A 17,204-nucleotide genomic window follows, 5' to 3' on the forward strand; every position below is an offset into this window, starting at 1 on the left:
CGTCCGTCCGCCACCCCTAGCAATCCACACGATGGGATTGCTGGCTCCGTTTGCTGCCTGCTGAGCGTGCACCTGCTGCTGATCGCTGTAATCAAGTCTAAGTGCGTCCCTTCTCGATTGTTCGGCAGTGCGGCTCCCATCTCCATCGGTGGCTTTAGGCCAGTGGTGGAAGTCCCAGCATGTCAACGGTTGGGGGGCCGGGCTTTCGTTCAATTGCCGTTGACCTCCCACACAGTGGTCGTCAGTTTAACGACCCCATGCGGATGTTGGTCTAAAATTGCTCACCACACCCCGCCCCCCGACTGGGATTTGAACTCTTGACCTTGTGACTTGAGTCAAGCTCACTACTCTCACCACTAGTGAGTTAAGCTCACTGCACTCACCACTGGGTGGTCAAGCTCACTACTCTCACCACTAGTGAGTTAAGCTCACTGCACTCACCACTAGTGAGTCAAGCTCACAACTCTCACCACTAGTGAGTTAAGCTCACTGCACTCACCACTGGGTGGTCAAGCTCCGCCACTCGACGTGTGCGATATACGACATGTGTACGTTTGCTTTTGTTCTCCTGCCACACTTGACTCCTTGTGTCCCGCGTGTGTGTCTCGCAGGGAGCAGCCATGAAGTATCTGCCTCTGATCGTGCGCGACGTCCGCGGTGTGTTTCATCTGACGGAGCTCAGGTGCGCCGCTTTAATTGATCAACGTCGTTTACTGAAAATCCGTCGACAGTGCAATCTCGCGGCGCTTATCTACTGCGTGAATCTGTTAAAGTGAAATTTGGAAGTGTTGCCGACCTGTGATGGGTGGATTCTGGGTGGAGGGAGGGGGCAGGTGGGCGGTGGAGACCTTTGACATTTCAATCAATCAGCCGCTCATTCGAGCCACGGATCTCTGCAAGAAGCGGCGAGCGCACCACCGCTTGGCCAAGACACCGTGCCCCGTTTGACCGTGCGCTGCCCGTTTGTTAAAGAATCCTTGAGCCACCGGGAAAACATCTGCTTTTGGTGTCAGAAGATCGTGACGGTTACTTTGTGAGCCGGTCACCCAGCTAGGGGCTCCCCGCGCAAGGCGCACCCCAGCGGCTCGGAGCAATTAATGGCGCCGAATTGTGTGTTGGATAATTCGCGTTCATTATCTATTAATGGATCGGTTCATTGGCCATTCAAGCCAATTCCAGAGCGGGTCCACCCGATCAATTGTAATGCGATTCAGATAAATTCGGGCCGCTAACGTGGAAAGTGCCTATTGAGCAGTGAGGAGAGTGCATTATCTGGCAGTGTATTGAGTGGCTGCTCTGACACCACAGTTCATGGGTTACCAACCAACATTGCTGGTTGCCTGCGCAGGCATGCCTGTATGTGCGCTTAAATTGAAACCAAGCCAAAGGTTTATATTTTGCTGAACAGACCAAAGGGGCAAATTATGCAGCAAGAATTTCCAAAGCCTGGCACATTATAAATCGGAATCCAACCCAGGTCACGGGCTTGTAATGCAGTGCATTAACCTTTGCACAACTGTGCCCCACGCGCAGAAAGACTGCTAGGAGTAAGTGCTGTTAGTGAGCGCCTCTAAAGGCCAGCATAACAGCACACAAATAGCTGCTGTGGCCAGCAAGAGTCTCCCCAGTACTGACACGTGTGACTTGCTGTAGAAGGTCGTCATATAAAGCTCAGTCACGCATGGGGATGCCCAGGACAAACTCATATGCCATTGTCCAATGAGGTTGCATAACGTGACCTGGAATCGAACTTGAGTGACTGACATGGTAGTGCAGTCATATGCCATTGTCCAATGAGGTTGCATAACGTGACCTGGAATCGAACTTGAGTGACTGACATGGTAGTGCAGTGCACTTACCATTGTGTCATCTCTCTTCCCATTATACACACTTTCTCACAAATTCCGCGTGCACCTTTGCAGATATTGTGTTTCGCTGAAGCCCACATGGCTTGACCGTTTCTACAGCATTAGACTTGGTGGGTGTGGAAGGGGGAGGATAATGATATTGATTATATTTAAACTTTCCACCTGGATAATTCCTTGAGATGCATCATCTCATTGTTTTATTTGTTCTGATTGCTCTCCGTCATTGCTGTTATTTGTTTTGTTCGATTTGCCTTTGTCACTGTGGCAACCCAGGTCAGTCTTGCAAATGAGACTCATCCTGGTCTCTTGAGTTGTCACCACCTGGTTTGACAGAATCTAATCGAACACTTGAAAGGGTGTCCACCGTGCTAATTGTCACATACATAGCAAACAAGACAAAAATTCCCCGTATAGTCTGTAACAGACTGTTGGGGCAAGTGCTGTTAGCGATCACCTATGTAGGTCGGCCCGGCACACGACGGGCTGGGTGGCCAGCACCACGTCCGGCAGCCTTTGTCCCCCCAGTGGTAATGAGTTTTACACACCGTACCAGGTGCTTATTTGAGGCTGAGTCGACCTAGGGCAGGTCCAGGACCAGTTCAGATAATTGTCACTGTGTGTGTTGGCCATGAGTGGGAATCGAACTCGGGATGCCGGGTTCGTAGTGCAGCGGAGCGCTAACCGCTACGCCACCACTCCCCACCAACCACACGCGCATATAAATGATTGAGTTCTGTAACTTATACGGTACGCATTTATACAATCAATATCACACGGCGAAACACACAAATAAATATTACAATGCCTTCCATGAAGTTAGCCAGAGCCACAACACGGCCGCAATAATCTGGGGAATTATTGGCGGCAATCCGCGTACATTTTGAAGGGGCAGCTGAACAATGCCGTATGAGATTTGTGTTTTGTATTTTTATAAACACAATAAGAGACAATAATCGCATAACAGTCTGACATCTGTGGTGACGCTCTGTTCGTGGTCTTTGCTATTGCATTATTGAAGTTTTCAAATGACTCTTCGCTGTGTTTTCTTTGTGGGGATCCTCGTGAGATTGCCGTAGAATGCATTGACTTTTCCCTTCATTGTCACCGCTGCAGCTTCGTCGTTCCTCTGTGCTACTGCCGTGCCGCTGGCATTGTGGTATTGAGTCCTTGGCGCACAATTGGAAGGTCACAAATTCTACGTTTCATTGGTCGTTGTTGCCTTAGTCTCTCACCCTTTCTCCTGGGTGTATCTAAAATGAGTGCCAATTTTTAAGAAGTCGGCAGTGAGTATCATTTGGAAATACTCGTCCTCGTCTTAGGAAAGTGGAATTTCCACCACTGGCTCAGATCCATCAGTGCACATGAATACCACCACATGTTAATTTTAGCAGTGAGACACCAGCGAAACACTCGGTGCGTCTTAAGACTCATTCTGGAGGGTCCTGCTTTGCTGTTGTTTGACCCGCCAATGAGCGTTGATGCACGCGAGATGGAACCGTAGTATCCAGAGAACACTTTTAGGGCGATAGCAATGAGAAATCTACACAGACAGGTCAGCAGCCTACTCGCTGTACAGTTATCTCTCAGCGACTCAGCAGCCCTCTCTGGGACTCGGCGGTGCTGCCTCTGAAGAACGAGACTACTGGTGCTTGTCACCATGTCTGGCTCTTCCGGGGGGGGGGGGGGGGGGGCCTTACACCTTTCTGCGGGCCAACTGAGGTGCAATTATATTATTTGTCGTTTATAAGATTGACGCATCATTGGGCCGTCTCTCTCACCCTGCAGCCACCTGTTCCAGGAGTTCATCAGGAACATTCCGCAAGAGCGGCTGACCAAGCAGAAGCTGTGCTGCATGACTGAAATGGTGTACAGGGACCTGTTTTTGCACAAAGGTAGAATGCACAAGCACGCTCAGAGCCACATGCTCTGCACACTTTTCGCTGGTGGTTTACTGCACCGATTGGATGAATCTGTTAATTGTAGCACTCTGACTCATGAACACGAGGGTAACGAATTTAAATCCTGCTCGGGGTTGGTCACTACATAACCTTGATGGGGTTGTCAAAATGAGTAACACTGTGGGATGTCAAAAGGGCCTGTCCTTTGGATGAACTAGCCCTAACCATAGAACCATGGAATTAGACACTTCACGTGCCCTTAAAGTGCGCAGTAGCGTGGCACACGCACCGTGGTGAAGTCACCGCCACTTAGTGGCGAATGGCGGCTGTTGTTGTTGTTGTTGACGGCGCCTCGCTCACTCCCTGCCACCCCCCGTGTGCAGAGTGCCGTGACGTGCTGCTGCCCATGATGACGGAGCAGCTCAAGTCCTACCTGGAAAAGATGGAGGAGCTGGAGCCTTGCGTGCAACTGCTCAGCAACGTCCTGGAAGTTCTCCACCTCAAAAACGTGGTAAGTGCCTCCACACCGCCTCCTCGTCACCGTGGGGTTTACTCGAGGCGCAAGCGCCTGGGTAAGCGGTGCATTCGGATTGCCGCTGCGACTGTCGATGCTTTTTCATCCTCACCGTCGTCCTCATTAGTTTCAGCAGCAGCGTTGTTAATCGGGATTTACCAATGCATTGATTAATACGTTTAAATCAATTGCCATGCTCATAATATGTGCGTCAAATCGCGCACGTCACAATTAATTATTTTTTTTTCGATTTAAAGCTTTCGTGACTGCAAGGATTCATCTTCTTTGGTTCTTTCGGTAAAGTCACGTAGAATGAGAATAAAATAATAAATTGATAAAATAAAATAACACAATAATGTTCTCACGGCGTTTCGGCCACAACACAAGCGGCCTTCATCAGGTGAAGGGACGAGACCGTCTGGAGGACAGCGCTGGAGTCACTCCTGTCTGGAGGACAGCGCTGGAGTCACTCCAGCGCTGTCCTCCAGACAGTCTCGTCCCTTCACCTGATGAAGGCCGCTTGTGTTGTGGCCGAAACGTCGTGAGAATATTATTGTGTTATTTTATTTTATCAATTTATTATTTTATTCTCATTCTACGTGACTTTACCGAAAGAACCAAAGAAGATAATTATTTTTTGTTCGTGCCTGTTATGTATAATTGGTTCGTGTGACCTCCAAGGCCACTTGATGTGCTACTCTTGCCGTACTGTTGTGGTAAAAATAGACTGTTTGATCAAATCGTGACCTCAAATCGTGACAAGTTGCAAAGTGTTATGTTCCTACTTGTTTCAGCGTCATCATTATCATCGTTGTCTTCATATAACCGTGGTTATCTTCATCATCCTCATCAGTACGGCAAGTGGCAGCAGCATTAACAGGAGCAAGAACATCTTCACGACCAGCAACAGCACCGTCACCAGCAGCAATTCAGCGTCATCATCTTAAACAGCTGCACCAGCAGCAGCTGTATAATCACCATCATTATTATGCTCGTCATCACCGTCGTCCCTGGCTTCACCATGATTTGTAATAGCGCAGGATCAGCAGCAGCAAATGCGTCATCACTGGCAGAACCAATTTCAGCATTATCCAGAGTAGGACTGCAGCATTCTCATCAGCAACAGCATTATCATCATCATAATAAGTAATTTAATGTGGCTACTATATGGAGAAACTGGTCACCACCATGGGAATATGGAATTTCCACAGGTGGTTGAGGGCCACCAAACAGAGATGAGAACTGTCCAATGCTCATTGGAGACGCCTTCACTGACTTGAGGCACGTGTCGCTATCAGCGGAGAAGCCATCGAGGCGGTGCAAATATAAAAACGTAGGATGAATAGAGGCATGGGGGAGAGTAAAATGGAACGCAAGAAAACTCTTAAAAACTGAATAAAAATAATTGACGAAACGGCATGCGACCGATAACACTGCAGCAGCGTTGCGTGTCACCGAGCCTTCAGACCAAAGAGACGCGGCGCGCTGTCTTTTCTGTCCTCCTGGGCGAGATAATAGCGGTGTGCATACGTGCCGGCAAGTCGATGTGAACGGCGGCGTCGAAACGCGTCCAGACGTGGCCTCGCGAGGCTGCCGTGCCTCGGGGGGGCCGCGGGTGGGAGGGTGTTGGTGGGCGGGGGGGAAGGGGGGAGGCGGCGCGGCCCTCGACGCGCCGCGTTGGCCGCTCTGTGGCTCCACTCGCCTTTGCCCCCCCCCCCTCTGCCCCCCCCCCCCCCCAAGCTCCTCGGCATCGTAGCGATCGCCGGGCCGCCGGTTGGCCACGTCCGGAACGGCGTGGGATGCGAGCGAGCGGCAGGTGGCCCGTGAAGCCCCGCGGAGCGATTGCCATTTTACTGGCGACTAATTGCGTAGATCGGCAAACCCGGTTTGTTGTAGTCACTGAAAAGAAATGTCTGTAGAACAAAACAACAGCATATGGAAATGTTAAAATGAATGCATTCTTGGATACAATTAGTATATATTTTTGTGGGATTTCAAAAATAAATTCACAACAAGGGAGGGACCGGTTTCCGGCCATGGAAATGTGGAATTTCCAATGCTGGCTCGGGGTCACCAGTAGAGGCTAGTACCTCCAATGTGCTCATTTGAGCATGGGGTCATGCTTAATTTTATTGCGGTTAAGCATATCACTTTGTATACATCATCGGTGATTGTCCTTCGGATAAACAAGCCCTCTCCATAGGAATTTGGGAACAGATGGAACTCGGCCTGGAAGCCAGCTTGTCTAGCTGGGGCATGGAAGTTGGGTTCTGGTTTGGGCACTGCAAGAGGTGATGCTCTCGCATGCCTGCGCAGTTTCAGTAATGGTTCCACCACTGTCAGCAGTTCTTCAGCAGCGCTTGCTGTTAAACAGTTTTTAATTGTGTTAGCTGTGCTATGTAGGGCAAGGCAAAGTCAGGTCGAAGCATCACTCTGTGCCAAGAGCAGCGGTGCAGCTTTCGTCTTCATAAGCACCGAGAGGTCGGTCACTAAGACAAAGGTTTAGCACTGTAAGAGCAGACCTCACTCTGCTGCTCTGTTTGTACACTGCACCCGAAGTGTGTCCAAGCCTCTTTGGGAAACCAAAAAAAACCTCCGAGCTGTGGTTGGTCACCCCTTCTTCACTGCTCTCTCTGGTTAACTCTTCTCTTGCAAGGCTCTGTGTACTGCAGATCCGCTGCATACTCCGTGTTCTCTGCCCTAGACGGTTACTTACTAATGACACAATTATGTATAATTTCTCCCACCCATCCACTTGTACCCAAATTGGAACTCCTTCATCCCACCACTTTTCCCCTGGTCGCCCTCGAGATAATTTTTTTTTATTTTCAGCAGTTGTGTTGTCGACTTTGCAGAAACAGCTGCGGGATCTGGCAGAAGGAAGGGAGAGCGGTGGCGAGGTGTAGAGGCACCAAAGACATTGGCTCGGTTCGCTTCTGACCCTCGGCCACCCACTCCATTGCGGCGCACATTCCACATTCCCGTTGCGCTGGGGACCAATCTCCCCATAAGAAAGGCTCACCAAGTGGTGCTCTTTTTACGAATGCCAGAGGGACGATTGTGAACTGAAGGTTTTAACCGCTGCACTGCTGGGCTGGGCCCTGCGTGAGTGCTGGGTTATGTTGTGCTTGGCCCTGCAGGGGGGGGGGGGGATATTGTTGTATCAGCATCCTACCCTCCTCGCTGCATGGCCCAGCGCACATCCATTTCCAAGCAAATTGTCAAACGCACCCTCCACCTGTGTTCAAATGTGAAACCACTGGAGCGACGCCAAGCATAACCATTTTTCCAAAACTAAATTTTTCCCCTGCCCTCTCTCTCAGGCTATTGAGATTTCATTGTTTTGCAATTCTTTTCAAAGCGGCTGCCACCCCTGTAAATTTAACCCCGCTGCAGGTTTAATTTTTGGACATTTTACTCTACAGAATGCTTATTTTATTTAAATGTTTTTTTCCCGTCTAAATGAGGTAACGAGAGTCGATCTCGATTTTATCTCGCGCTGTATTTTGAAATTTTCGTAATCAATTTTTTTCTTATCGTGCTATTCAGCAATCAGTAAGTTAGACTTTTTTTACGCAAATAAGAGTTCATCATCAGTGCGCGGAAGAGCGATTGCTACAGGTTTAAGTAACCTCCATGGCACCTCGTTATACATAAGTGATCTGTGTATAAAACTGCTGCGATGATTGTCGCGTAAGTGACTCAAGGGTTACTGCAATCAAATTCAATTCAAAGTGTTCTATCCTCATGCGCAATTGAGTGTCGGGTGTCACTTATCTCCACTGGTAGCTCCGAGCCGCTGGTCGGAACCCGCGTTTGATTTGCGGGGAGCCGGTCTTTATAGGGCAAACGCTGTGCCACAAAGCGGCGATCGTTTTATCCACCTCTGTGGGGTTGATGAACCTGTCGGCCCACGCAGTGCGAACGAAGCACTGTGCCACAGCGCCACGCTAATATCGGTATTCATAAAAGTAGTCTCTTCCATAGATAGAGCTCTGGGAATATATCATCCTTCGTGAAGTAGATCTCTGTGGTGATTGAATGACGCTTGAGGCACTCACATCACGTTGCGCTCTTTTCTACATTTCCGCCCTGTTGAGTAGTTCTCTGCGTGGATGTGAGCTGCAGCTTGTTGGCTTCACTATAAAATGCACTTCAAAAACACTCGTCACTGTCCAGTTCCCATATTTATAGTTGACAATGCCCTGATCGATAATAAGTTGTTGCCTCTCCCGTGAACTCTGCACTGCCAAAACAGATTAGCCGTGAAGCGCACAGCTTCATATTTACTCATGTGGTTCTTCTCCGTGGATACCTCTGTGCGCAAGTCTGTTTTGTTGGGTGGCCCTGCGGCGAGAGTGCGGTCGATTCAGCCGCGATTGGGCCAGCCGCGATGTTTCCGGTGACGATACAATTAGCATATCTTTGTATGAAGTCGGCAGTGTCTGTCCCAGTGTATGTGCTCTACCATAGGGACGTGGAATTTCCACCGATGGCGATGAGCGATTCCGCACTCTCAATCGGGCACTTTGACTTTGCAATTTTATTGCAGAACTCTGACACTGGTCTGTAAACATAGCCTGGTATCCCAAAATATAATATGTACGCCTTGCGGTAAATATTCCTGCGTAGTTACATGCACGGGTAAAGGATTGGTAAATAGTAATGATTTATTGCTCTATTAAACATAGCAATACAAGCGGGAATGCTGTTGGACTGGACGTATGCCATGGGATTCTGGAAAAGCGCCAGTGCGACATAATTAGCGAGAGTAAGTCACCTAATTGAGTCGTCCGTGTAAACTTTTATTCGAATGCATCCGGTGACAGGTAGTTAATCAAATGCGTGCATACAGGCTACGATTCCACTTGCACTCCGACGCGCTCTCGCGACTGCTGTTGCAGCTCGCCGTAAATTGAACGTCGCTTGTTTCCGATGCTTTACAGTCGCACCATTAACCGGCTAAGGTAATGAACAAATAGGTGAAGCTCAGGAGCTCTTCCGACCTTTTTTTATGGTGTGCGCTCAGAGGGCCGTGAGCTCGAGGAGATGGAGTAAGATGTTTGGATTCGTGGTGGACAAATGCCCCCCCCTCCCCCCCACCCGACGCAGATGCATATTAAAGGGCATCTAGAACTTCACAGGTTTGCGGGATTATACCAATGGTACTTGCAGACAAACTCATCCACCCAGAGGGTTTTGTGAAATCGATGGAAGTGCCTGAGGCACGGAGACATCAGTTAGTTAGATTTTAGGAATCAAGTGAGGAGGCCGAAAGCTGTGGGAAACAAACCTTGTCCAGATTCGGTGAAAATTTCTTGGTGCAGTTTGTACAGTTATATGGAGGAAATGCTTTCAGTATTTTTTTTTAAAAGAGTATTGCTTTTAAATTGGACATTAGTGAAATTAGAAAGTCTCATTACACTTAAATCTCCTTTTGGCCTTTAAGCAGCAGAGCAGTCATTCAGTCATTGTCCACGTGGGCTGGGGAAATTACCGCAACCGTTTCATGGGGAACATTCACATCTATTTATACAAATTAGTCGCTTGTAAAGTCCATGTTTCTGCTCAGCGGGTTAACATTAGGCTCCTCATAAAGAATACCAATCCTAAGCAAAAACAAGTTTGATACCGGGTGATGTTAATCTCTATTGGCATCCTTGAATAAGTGATGGAAATTATACATTCATGGGCTGAGGCCATTAAAGTTATTTATATTCATCATTTGATTGATTCAGGAAATCCTCGTGCAGTCTCGAGTATTTTTTGTTTTCCACACGAGTCTTACTGCTCGTGGTGTGGGGCTGTTCGTAAGGAGACCGACGATGTGCTCGGGACGGAAAAAATATCTTCCCAGAAAGTCCGCGGTGTTCATCCGTGGCGTGCGCCGCACCGCTGGGAGCGTTTTGGTCTCCCCGCCGAAATAAAATCGCGACACTGGCGTCGCTCGCGGCCGACGCGCTCCCCCCTTGGGGCGAGCTACGAGCGGTGAGGAATTAAAACTCAAAACGAGGGACCACCCTGCTCCCGCCCCCCCGCACACTCGTCGTGTCCTGCGTCATCAGCTCTGGATTGAGACATCGAATGGAGGAATACGCGTTAGTAATTGCAGCGCATTGCCTTTGTACGGGTCGCGCGGGAGAGAGCGAGATGGGTCGCCACAAGATTTGGCCCGTGACAAAAGACGCGGGCCCCGCCGCCACGCGTGGGGGGGCCGGGGAGGGGGGCTCGAGCCGCACTGGCGATTGAAAGCGCTCTGCTCAGAAGGAGGAGGCGCCGAGCAAGTCGGCAGTGCGAGCCGTCACCGGCACTCCGGCCTCCGCCCGACCGATGGCTCCGTGGGAACAACCGGCAAAGCCAACTCGGAATGGCCCGTTCATTCAGAGTATTCGGCGTGCGCGAAGAAACCCGTAGTTCCCATGCAGACAAAGCAAGTGTTCAGTTTGTTCTCCTTCCCCCACACCTCCGATTTAGCATCAGTGGGGGGGGTCTGTAAACGTCACCTCACAGCGGATATTACGCTGTAGTGTGATCCGTGCACAACTGTCTAGGCAGCTAACCTTGGATTGTTCACAAAGTAGGGGTTGGCCCTGGGAAGCGAAAGGCACGCACTTGTGACCTCGCTCAAGTTTTCGATTACAACTACACAACAGAAAAACATTCCCTCCCCGTGCCGTGCCCTTTCGCAAAGACGTCGGAGATTGTGGTCTTGCCAGCCCAGTGTCCATGACATTTACTCGAGAGAGTTTTGTCATAGACGCTCTCAGTTGCCTTCAATTGTTCATATTGCTTATTTACTTAATTCATTGTCTTCCCAGGCTTCTTGTACGTATATATATGTTTTGCAATCAAAACGTTATATTCAGTCCCTTGTTTTCTCATTACATCAATAAATCTAATTTGCCTTGCTCTAATTATTCCTACGAATGTTCTTGTTGTGTGCCCTTCTGCTCTCCGTAATACATTCATGAAATGCTTAAAATCTTCCTTAAAAAAACACACACACATTTCTCTGGCTTCCAATTTGCTTTGCAGGGTCTTTGTTAAAGTCCGGCTTTCACATCCATACACAAGAATAGAACGTCTGTAACACGGCAAGTATTCTGACTCTTGTTCTCAATAATTTATTATTTTTTTAATCTAGAACCCATTGTTGCAAACAGTGTTGATGTTTTTTCCTCTGTGACGCACCTTCCATCCATTCGCAATTAAACATTCATGAAGCTTTTATATTTTTACACAATGTAGCGCTTGCATCACATCCGCTTACGTTAAACATTAGAAAAGCAAAAGTCTCCATGACAATGTATGCCCACGTACAGGTATAGCTCGAGTACAAGCAAGCGTAACTTGTCACAGAGACACAGCTTCTGCGGCCGTATGGAACGCTCTTCCTTTCGATTATAGGAAGGCACTGGAGCTAGGCACTTTTAAATCTAGCTTGAAAACTCATTTCTTTAGAACTGCTTTTTGTGATTCGTTTGTTGTCCTTCCACCCGCACCTCCAATTAGCACGGTTGGCCACGTACGACACACACGCATACACCAGAAGAGGCATTAGCGCCCAAGATCATCCTGTGTTTTCCCCACTTTGTCGCCACCGTATGTGCAAAGTGCGCACGCGGCTTGCGTCTGCTCGTGGGGAGGTAACAGGTGGCTGTCGCTTGTGGGTAACGGATTGGACAGAAGGAGAGAATTCTGCTGGCAAACGTGTCGGGACAACCAGCCCGTTGCAGATGTCCTATTGCGTTTAAATTGCAAGTGAAGTTTAGAGTTTGTAGACCGTAGCTTGCCGCAAAGGAGCAGAGGGGGACAAATGTTTCGGGAGGCGTTTAGGCAGATTGTAAAGAGTGTCTCTGTGAATACGTATTTTTGTTAATATGTTTGTTTCCATGTCTTTAAATGAAAATACATCCATGAGCAACGTGTGCTGCAACGTTCGCACCCGGTATTTATTACACAGTGATAATTATTATTACTTTTGTACGTGTAGCCAGGAAAACCTCAGCGAGCCTCAAGATGTATTTCAAAGAGGTTCTTGCCAAGTTTTCACACGAGAGTGATGTTGTCACTCGCTGTGTGTTATCCCAATTGAGTAATGTGCAGTTATTTCTTTCCGCATTGCATTATTTGGCCAATACCAGTGTCACATCGTTTTTTTTTAGCTTTGCCAAGAAACTGGAGAACCCATGCAGAACAGGGAGAGAACGTACAAACTCCACACTCCGAGCCGGCAATGGAACCCAGGCCCTTCTTGTTGTGAGGCACACGTGCTACCACTGTGCTATCCTGCCGCCCAAATGAGTAATTTGAGCTGTTGAGATTTGAGCAACGTAATACTAAAGCTGTGAACTGGTCTTACAAGTAAGAACAGTTCCATTAACCTTGCCAAAATCAAGTCAACGTGTCTTCATATTAAAACAAGTGTTGGACAGTGCTCGTCTCAATTTCTGGAGCGGAACCAATGTTAGGAATTACACAATTCCCATGGCAGGGGTCAGTGTCTTCTTGGAATATCCACTCATGATGATTGACATTCGGATGGGGTGCTTTAGTGACTTCCAGCAGGGATTATTATAAGCTGGCTGCAGTGTGAATTTAATGGTCAGCTCCAATCATTTTGGCATTAATATTCAAAAGCGCTCAAAATGAAATGAGTCAAACGTCCCCAGGTTGCCCACCTCACAATTGAAAGGTTTGCGAGTTCGATACCTGATCAGGGTTTACCTTTGGTCAGCATCACGAGTGCAACTTTGTGGGATGTCAACCAGTGTTTTTGTTCGAGAATAGATACGTGGAATATACTTCACTGGTGTAGGACCATAATGGCAGATGAGCTCTTCCCTATGCTTGTTGAGCAGAGACACTTTGAATGATTACTGCACTGTCATCATAACATACTTGGAAAATAGGGCTCACATCAAACTGAAACCCAACCTTAGCTGTATTATTAAGGGTAGTATCTTAGCTGGCATTATGCCCTTTAGTATTACGCAATCTCTACAAACTCTCTTCAAGTTTGATTTGCATTTATTTGTTCCAGTTCATTTATTGCATCTGGGCAAAATTGGAAAAAGGACAAAAACAAATAGCCCAGTAAGTGTTTGCATTTTGGGCTCGTGCAGCAATGCACAGCGCAGCAATCAACACGCCCCGTAATGAAACTATAAAAATGAGTTTGCTCTCCCACGAGTGTGATCTGCGTGTAATAGCGCCGGGTTACTTTGCGTGTGTGTGGGTGCGTGCTCCCCAAAATAATAGCTCTGTCCTTACAGTCTGGTGGTGCTCTTTAGCACCAAATGTAAAGAAGCAAGCGGAAGTGAATGTTGAGCCTGGTTAAGTGCCCAGGCTGGGTTAATGATAGGGACGGGTTTAAGGTTCGCGTTAAGAGCGTTGTTGACTAGTGACCAGTACGCATGCCCTGCAATGTATAAGCATGTCCGTGCCGTTGCACACGAGAGATGCCCCTCACTCTAATTGATTTGTGCACCAAAACAACATTGTGGGATGTATGGGGTAGTGGAAAAAGGTCTCCGACTAAATGCTATGTCTCCTTCCGCCACCGCCGCCATTCAGGTTGACCGCCCGCCGCAGACGAACGATGAATGTGTCACTGCTGCCATTCCATCTCCCCGCCGTAGGCGATCAATCCACATTAAAGCAGCGGCCGGTGGCCGGCAGCCTCTGGCCATAAATCCTGAAGCAAGCCTCGTGGCTGGGTCTGCTCGCGTGGAATTGGCACCTCTTGTTCCCACCCCTTTCCCCGCGTCGTGGAGTAAACGCGAAATTGGCAGCAGGTGCTGCGTCACGACAGATTTGGCCATGGATATCGACGCTGGAACTTACTGGCCCTCGACTAGAGCCGCCTTTGAGTGTGGCAGGTTTCTTGAACAGCCATTGGGAGTGGCACCCTGGGGGCGATGGCCAATGGGAAGACAAAACGCCAAGACGGTGGGCAGTGATGACCTTGTAAGAGAGCAGACCTCGAAGGGCAAGTGAGGACTGTGCTCGGGTTTTGGGATCTTGCACGAGGAAAGAGACGGCGGGTGCGGTGGCGTTCACTGGCAAGCGGTTGGAAAGCGCGGCTCGCAACTGCAAGGGTCCAGCTTGGCACCCGAGTCACGGATTGACACGGCGACGGTCGTGTCGTGGAGTCGGCAAGTGGTCGTTCTTTTGAGTGTTTTTTTTTTTTATCGAGTCGCTTCCTTTTCGGCGGACGCACCCCGGGCGAGTTGGCAGGAGCGTTGGGTGCAGAGGCGCGCGGTGGTGACCTCCGGGGGCGAGTGAGCAGTTGCGTAATGAGGGGCTTGCAGATGAGACGCAACACAAGGAGATTGTTGTGATTCATATTCGGCCTCGGAGAACCACAGAAGCGAAGTTGTGTGTACACACTTTATTACGGTGATACGTTTCCATTGCCCTCCACAAGGCATATCAGCCTTTAACAACTAGCAATAAAAGTCTCTTGGGAGCATATGTGGTCATTAGACTTTATAATGATTGGTTTAGACAACATTTTCATTGTTCGCCAACAAATGCTAATCATATGCTCAGTGTTAGGTTGTCCTGCCTCGCAATTGTTCTTTCCTGTTCATTTGTTTTAAGAGATGACAGCGACCGGGTGGTATACATTTGTTTTTCCCTTTTGAAAAGAGGCCTGTTGTTGTTGCCCATTACTCAGTCAAATTATCATAGTCTCCTTGGCTGCACGAGCTGTGGATCGACTCTCCTCGTATCCCATTGGTGGCTCTGAACCAGCAGGGGAAGGGTCCTCGCTCATGTGGCAGGAACTAGTCACTCATGGAGCCAAGCACTGCTGACTTCCAAAAGTGACACATTTTTTTTGTATCTCCCAAAGTTTATGGGCTCAGTATACCCCCCCACCCCCCGTTTCCTATCAGGATTTGAACTGAACCTTCCAGTTGTGAGCTCGGCACTCTGACCACAACCAATATCGTGCCAGCACACTGAAAGGATTCACGCGCATACAAGGGTACGTGTTTAACACTGTCAAGTCATGGTGGGAAATTGCCACCGACAAATCGGCATGCACTGAAGGGTTTTTAGCTGAAGTGGAGCTGCCCATATTTGTTTTTGTTTGCCTGCCCACCCGTCCCTTCGCCTTCATCGCCTTGCCGCCCGACAGCTTGTCTGTCTGTCTTCGTCCATCAGTCATCCCGCCTATCCTCTCATTCATAATTCAGTTCTGTTGTTCGCAAGAGGCAGCGGCCAACCCGGCCAAAGCGTGATCCTGGTGAAGACAGCCATGAGCAAAGCAGAGGAAAGCTCTCTGAAGCCGTTGTTCGGCTTCGGATCGATAAGTCAAGTCCCAAGTTTATGCACGCTCCGAATAGCACTGTTGGCGACGTATGATGCGGAATAGGTTCAGCAAACGTGCATGCTCACATGGGGAATGGGGCGCGCAGCGCTGCCCGCCACTGGTGAGCCAGAGCCAGTGGGAGAAATTTCTAATTCCTATGGCAGGGGTTTGAATGGCCTTAGGTAACCAACCAGGATTTGAACTTGCCACCTTCCCGTCGTGAGTCAAGCACCGTAATTAGCACGGTTGGCTATGCAGTGCGCAAAAGAAGTTCAGCATACATCTAGCATAATGGCAGGCAGCCGGATGCAGTCCATGACCACAGATCGCCGTTCATCTCAGTTTTCGGCCAGCATCTGATTGCGCGCTTGTCTCTTTTTGCAATAAAAGGCGAGCGCTGATTGAAAACATAAAAAAGGAGGCGGCGAGCGTAGAGAGTTTGACATTTTATAACGAGAAAATTCACGGCTCTTGAAAGGGAAAAAGCATTGGATCCGCATTAACTTTCCATTAACCTTCACTCGGCGAAAACGTATTAATGCATCTGTGCGTGTGCCTTCATTTCATTGTCTCTACGAGATCCCGTGGCGATTTAAAGTTTTTCTTCCCTTTTTCCTTTCTCCTGCCAATTTGCCATTACAGGCATTTCAATGCACTTCAAGGCGCAATCTTTGGCGACTTGATGCAGACGCATGCATCACGGTGATTTTATACCCGTCCTCCCTCGCTGCGATTTTGAGAGCGCCTCTTTGTGCCCCTACTCCTGCCGTGGCATCGATTGTCATAGCTCGTTGCGCACCTCTCCGCGGTTTGTGGGATAACGACGACGCTGGAGGTGGGGTGGTGGGGGCTCCTTCGACGCCTGTTTGTAGTTTATCCCGTGGCGCGTTTACCACTGTCGGTGCGTTCATGTGCACGTAAATAAACACGAAGGCCTCTACAGATCCATCTTCACCACCCCTCCCAGCTCCCCCCCCACCCCCTTCCAGGCTCCCCCACGATTTGATGAATTTGTCCAATTTTTTTTGACGATTCGGAGTCGCGATTTAGTTTAATAAATGATTACTTTTATCTCTCGTCTCATTTTATCCGTTACACTTTCGGTCCTTTGGTCGAAGTTAAAGTGTACATATTTGCATGAATCGTAAAATAATTAATTCTTCAATGTCTTGTGAGCATAGCAATCAGGTTTAATCGATGAAACTTTATGTGCCCAGTTATCCCTCCATAATATGGACCGTCATGAATGGCCTGGCATCGATGACGGTACATATGACATGTTTTCCCCCGTGGCCTTGACATCACGTGCAAGGGGGGTCGGAATCGAGTTTTGTCGTTGTTTAATTTTTATAATTAACGTTTTATTTTCAGTGATTTGTTTTCCTTTCCTATACTTTACACTCCAATTGTATCGTTTGTCTTTGTAATCTTCTGAACCCGTGCCCCGGACTGGAGATCTGTGAAAAATATCTTTGTAGCTCATTGGATTTCTCCAGGAATAAATAAAGATCTTGATTCTTATTCTGTGAAAAGGTAAGAAATTCCGGGAATTATAATTTGCTGGGGCTTGCATTTCAGCACCCAATAATTCTTATTTATCGCTC

General features: G+C 48.5%; 1 protein-coding gene across 2 annotated transcripts in view; it reads left to right on the plus strand.

Moving 5' to 3' along the window:
* The window catches only part of LOC116940448 (dedicator of cytokinesis protein 1-like), a 337,619-nt gene that overhangs the window by 100,805 nt on the left and 219,610 nt on the right, over nt 1–17,204 (plus strand). For both annotated transcript variants that reach the window (XM_032950283.2, XM_076065949.1), the window contains exons 24-26: nt 612–682; nt 3,654–3,760; nt 4,150–4,277. In XM_032950283.2, coding sequence (XP_032806174.1) covers nt 612–682; nt 3,654–3,760; nt 4,150–4,277 — 306 coding nt within the window. The remainder of the gene's footprint in view (nt 1–611; nt 683–3,653; nt 3,761–4,149; nt 4,278–17,204) is intronic.

The sequence above is a fragment of the Petromyzon marinus genome, chromosome 9, assembly GCF_048934315.1.
Source record: "Petromyzon marinus isolate PM22_M1 ecotype Great Lakes invasive population chromosome 9, UKy_Petmar_22M1.pri1.0, whole genome shotgun sequence".
Lineage (NCBI taxonomy): Eukaryota > Metazoa > Chordata > Hyperoartia > Petromyzontiformes > Petromyzontidae > Petromyzon > Petromyzon marinus.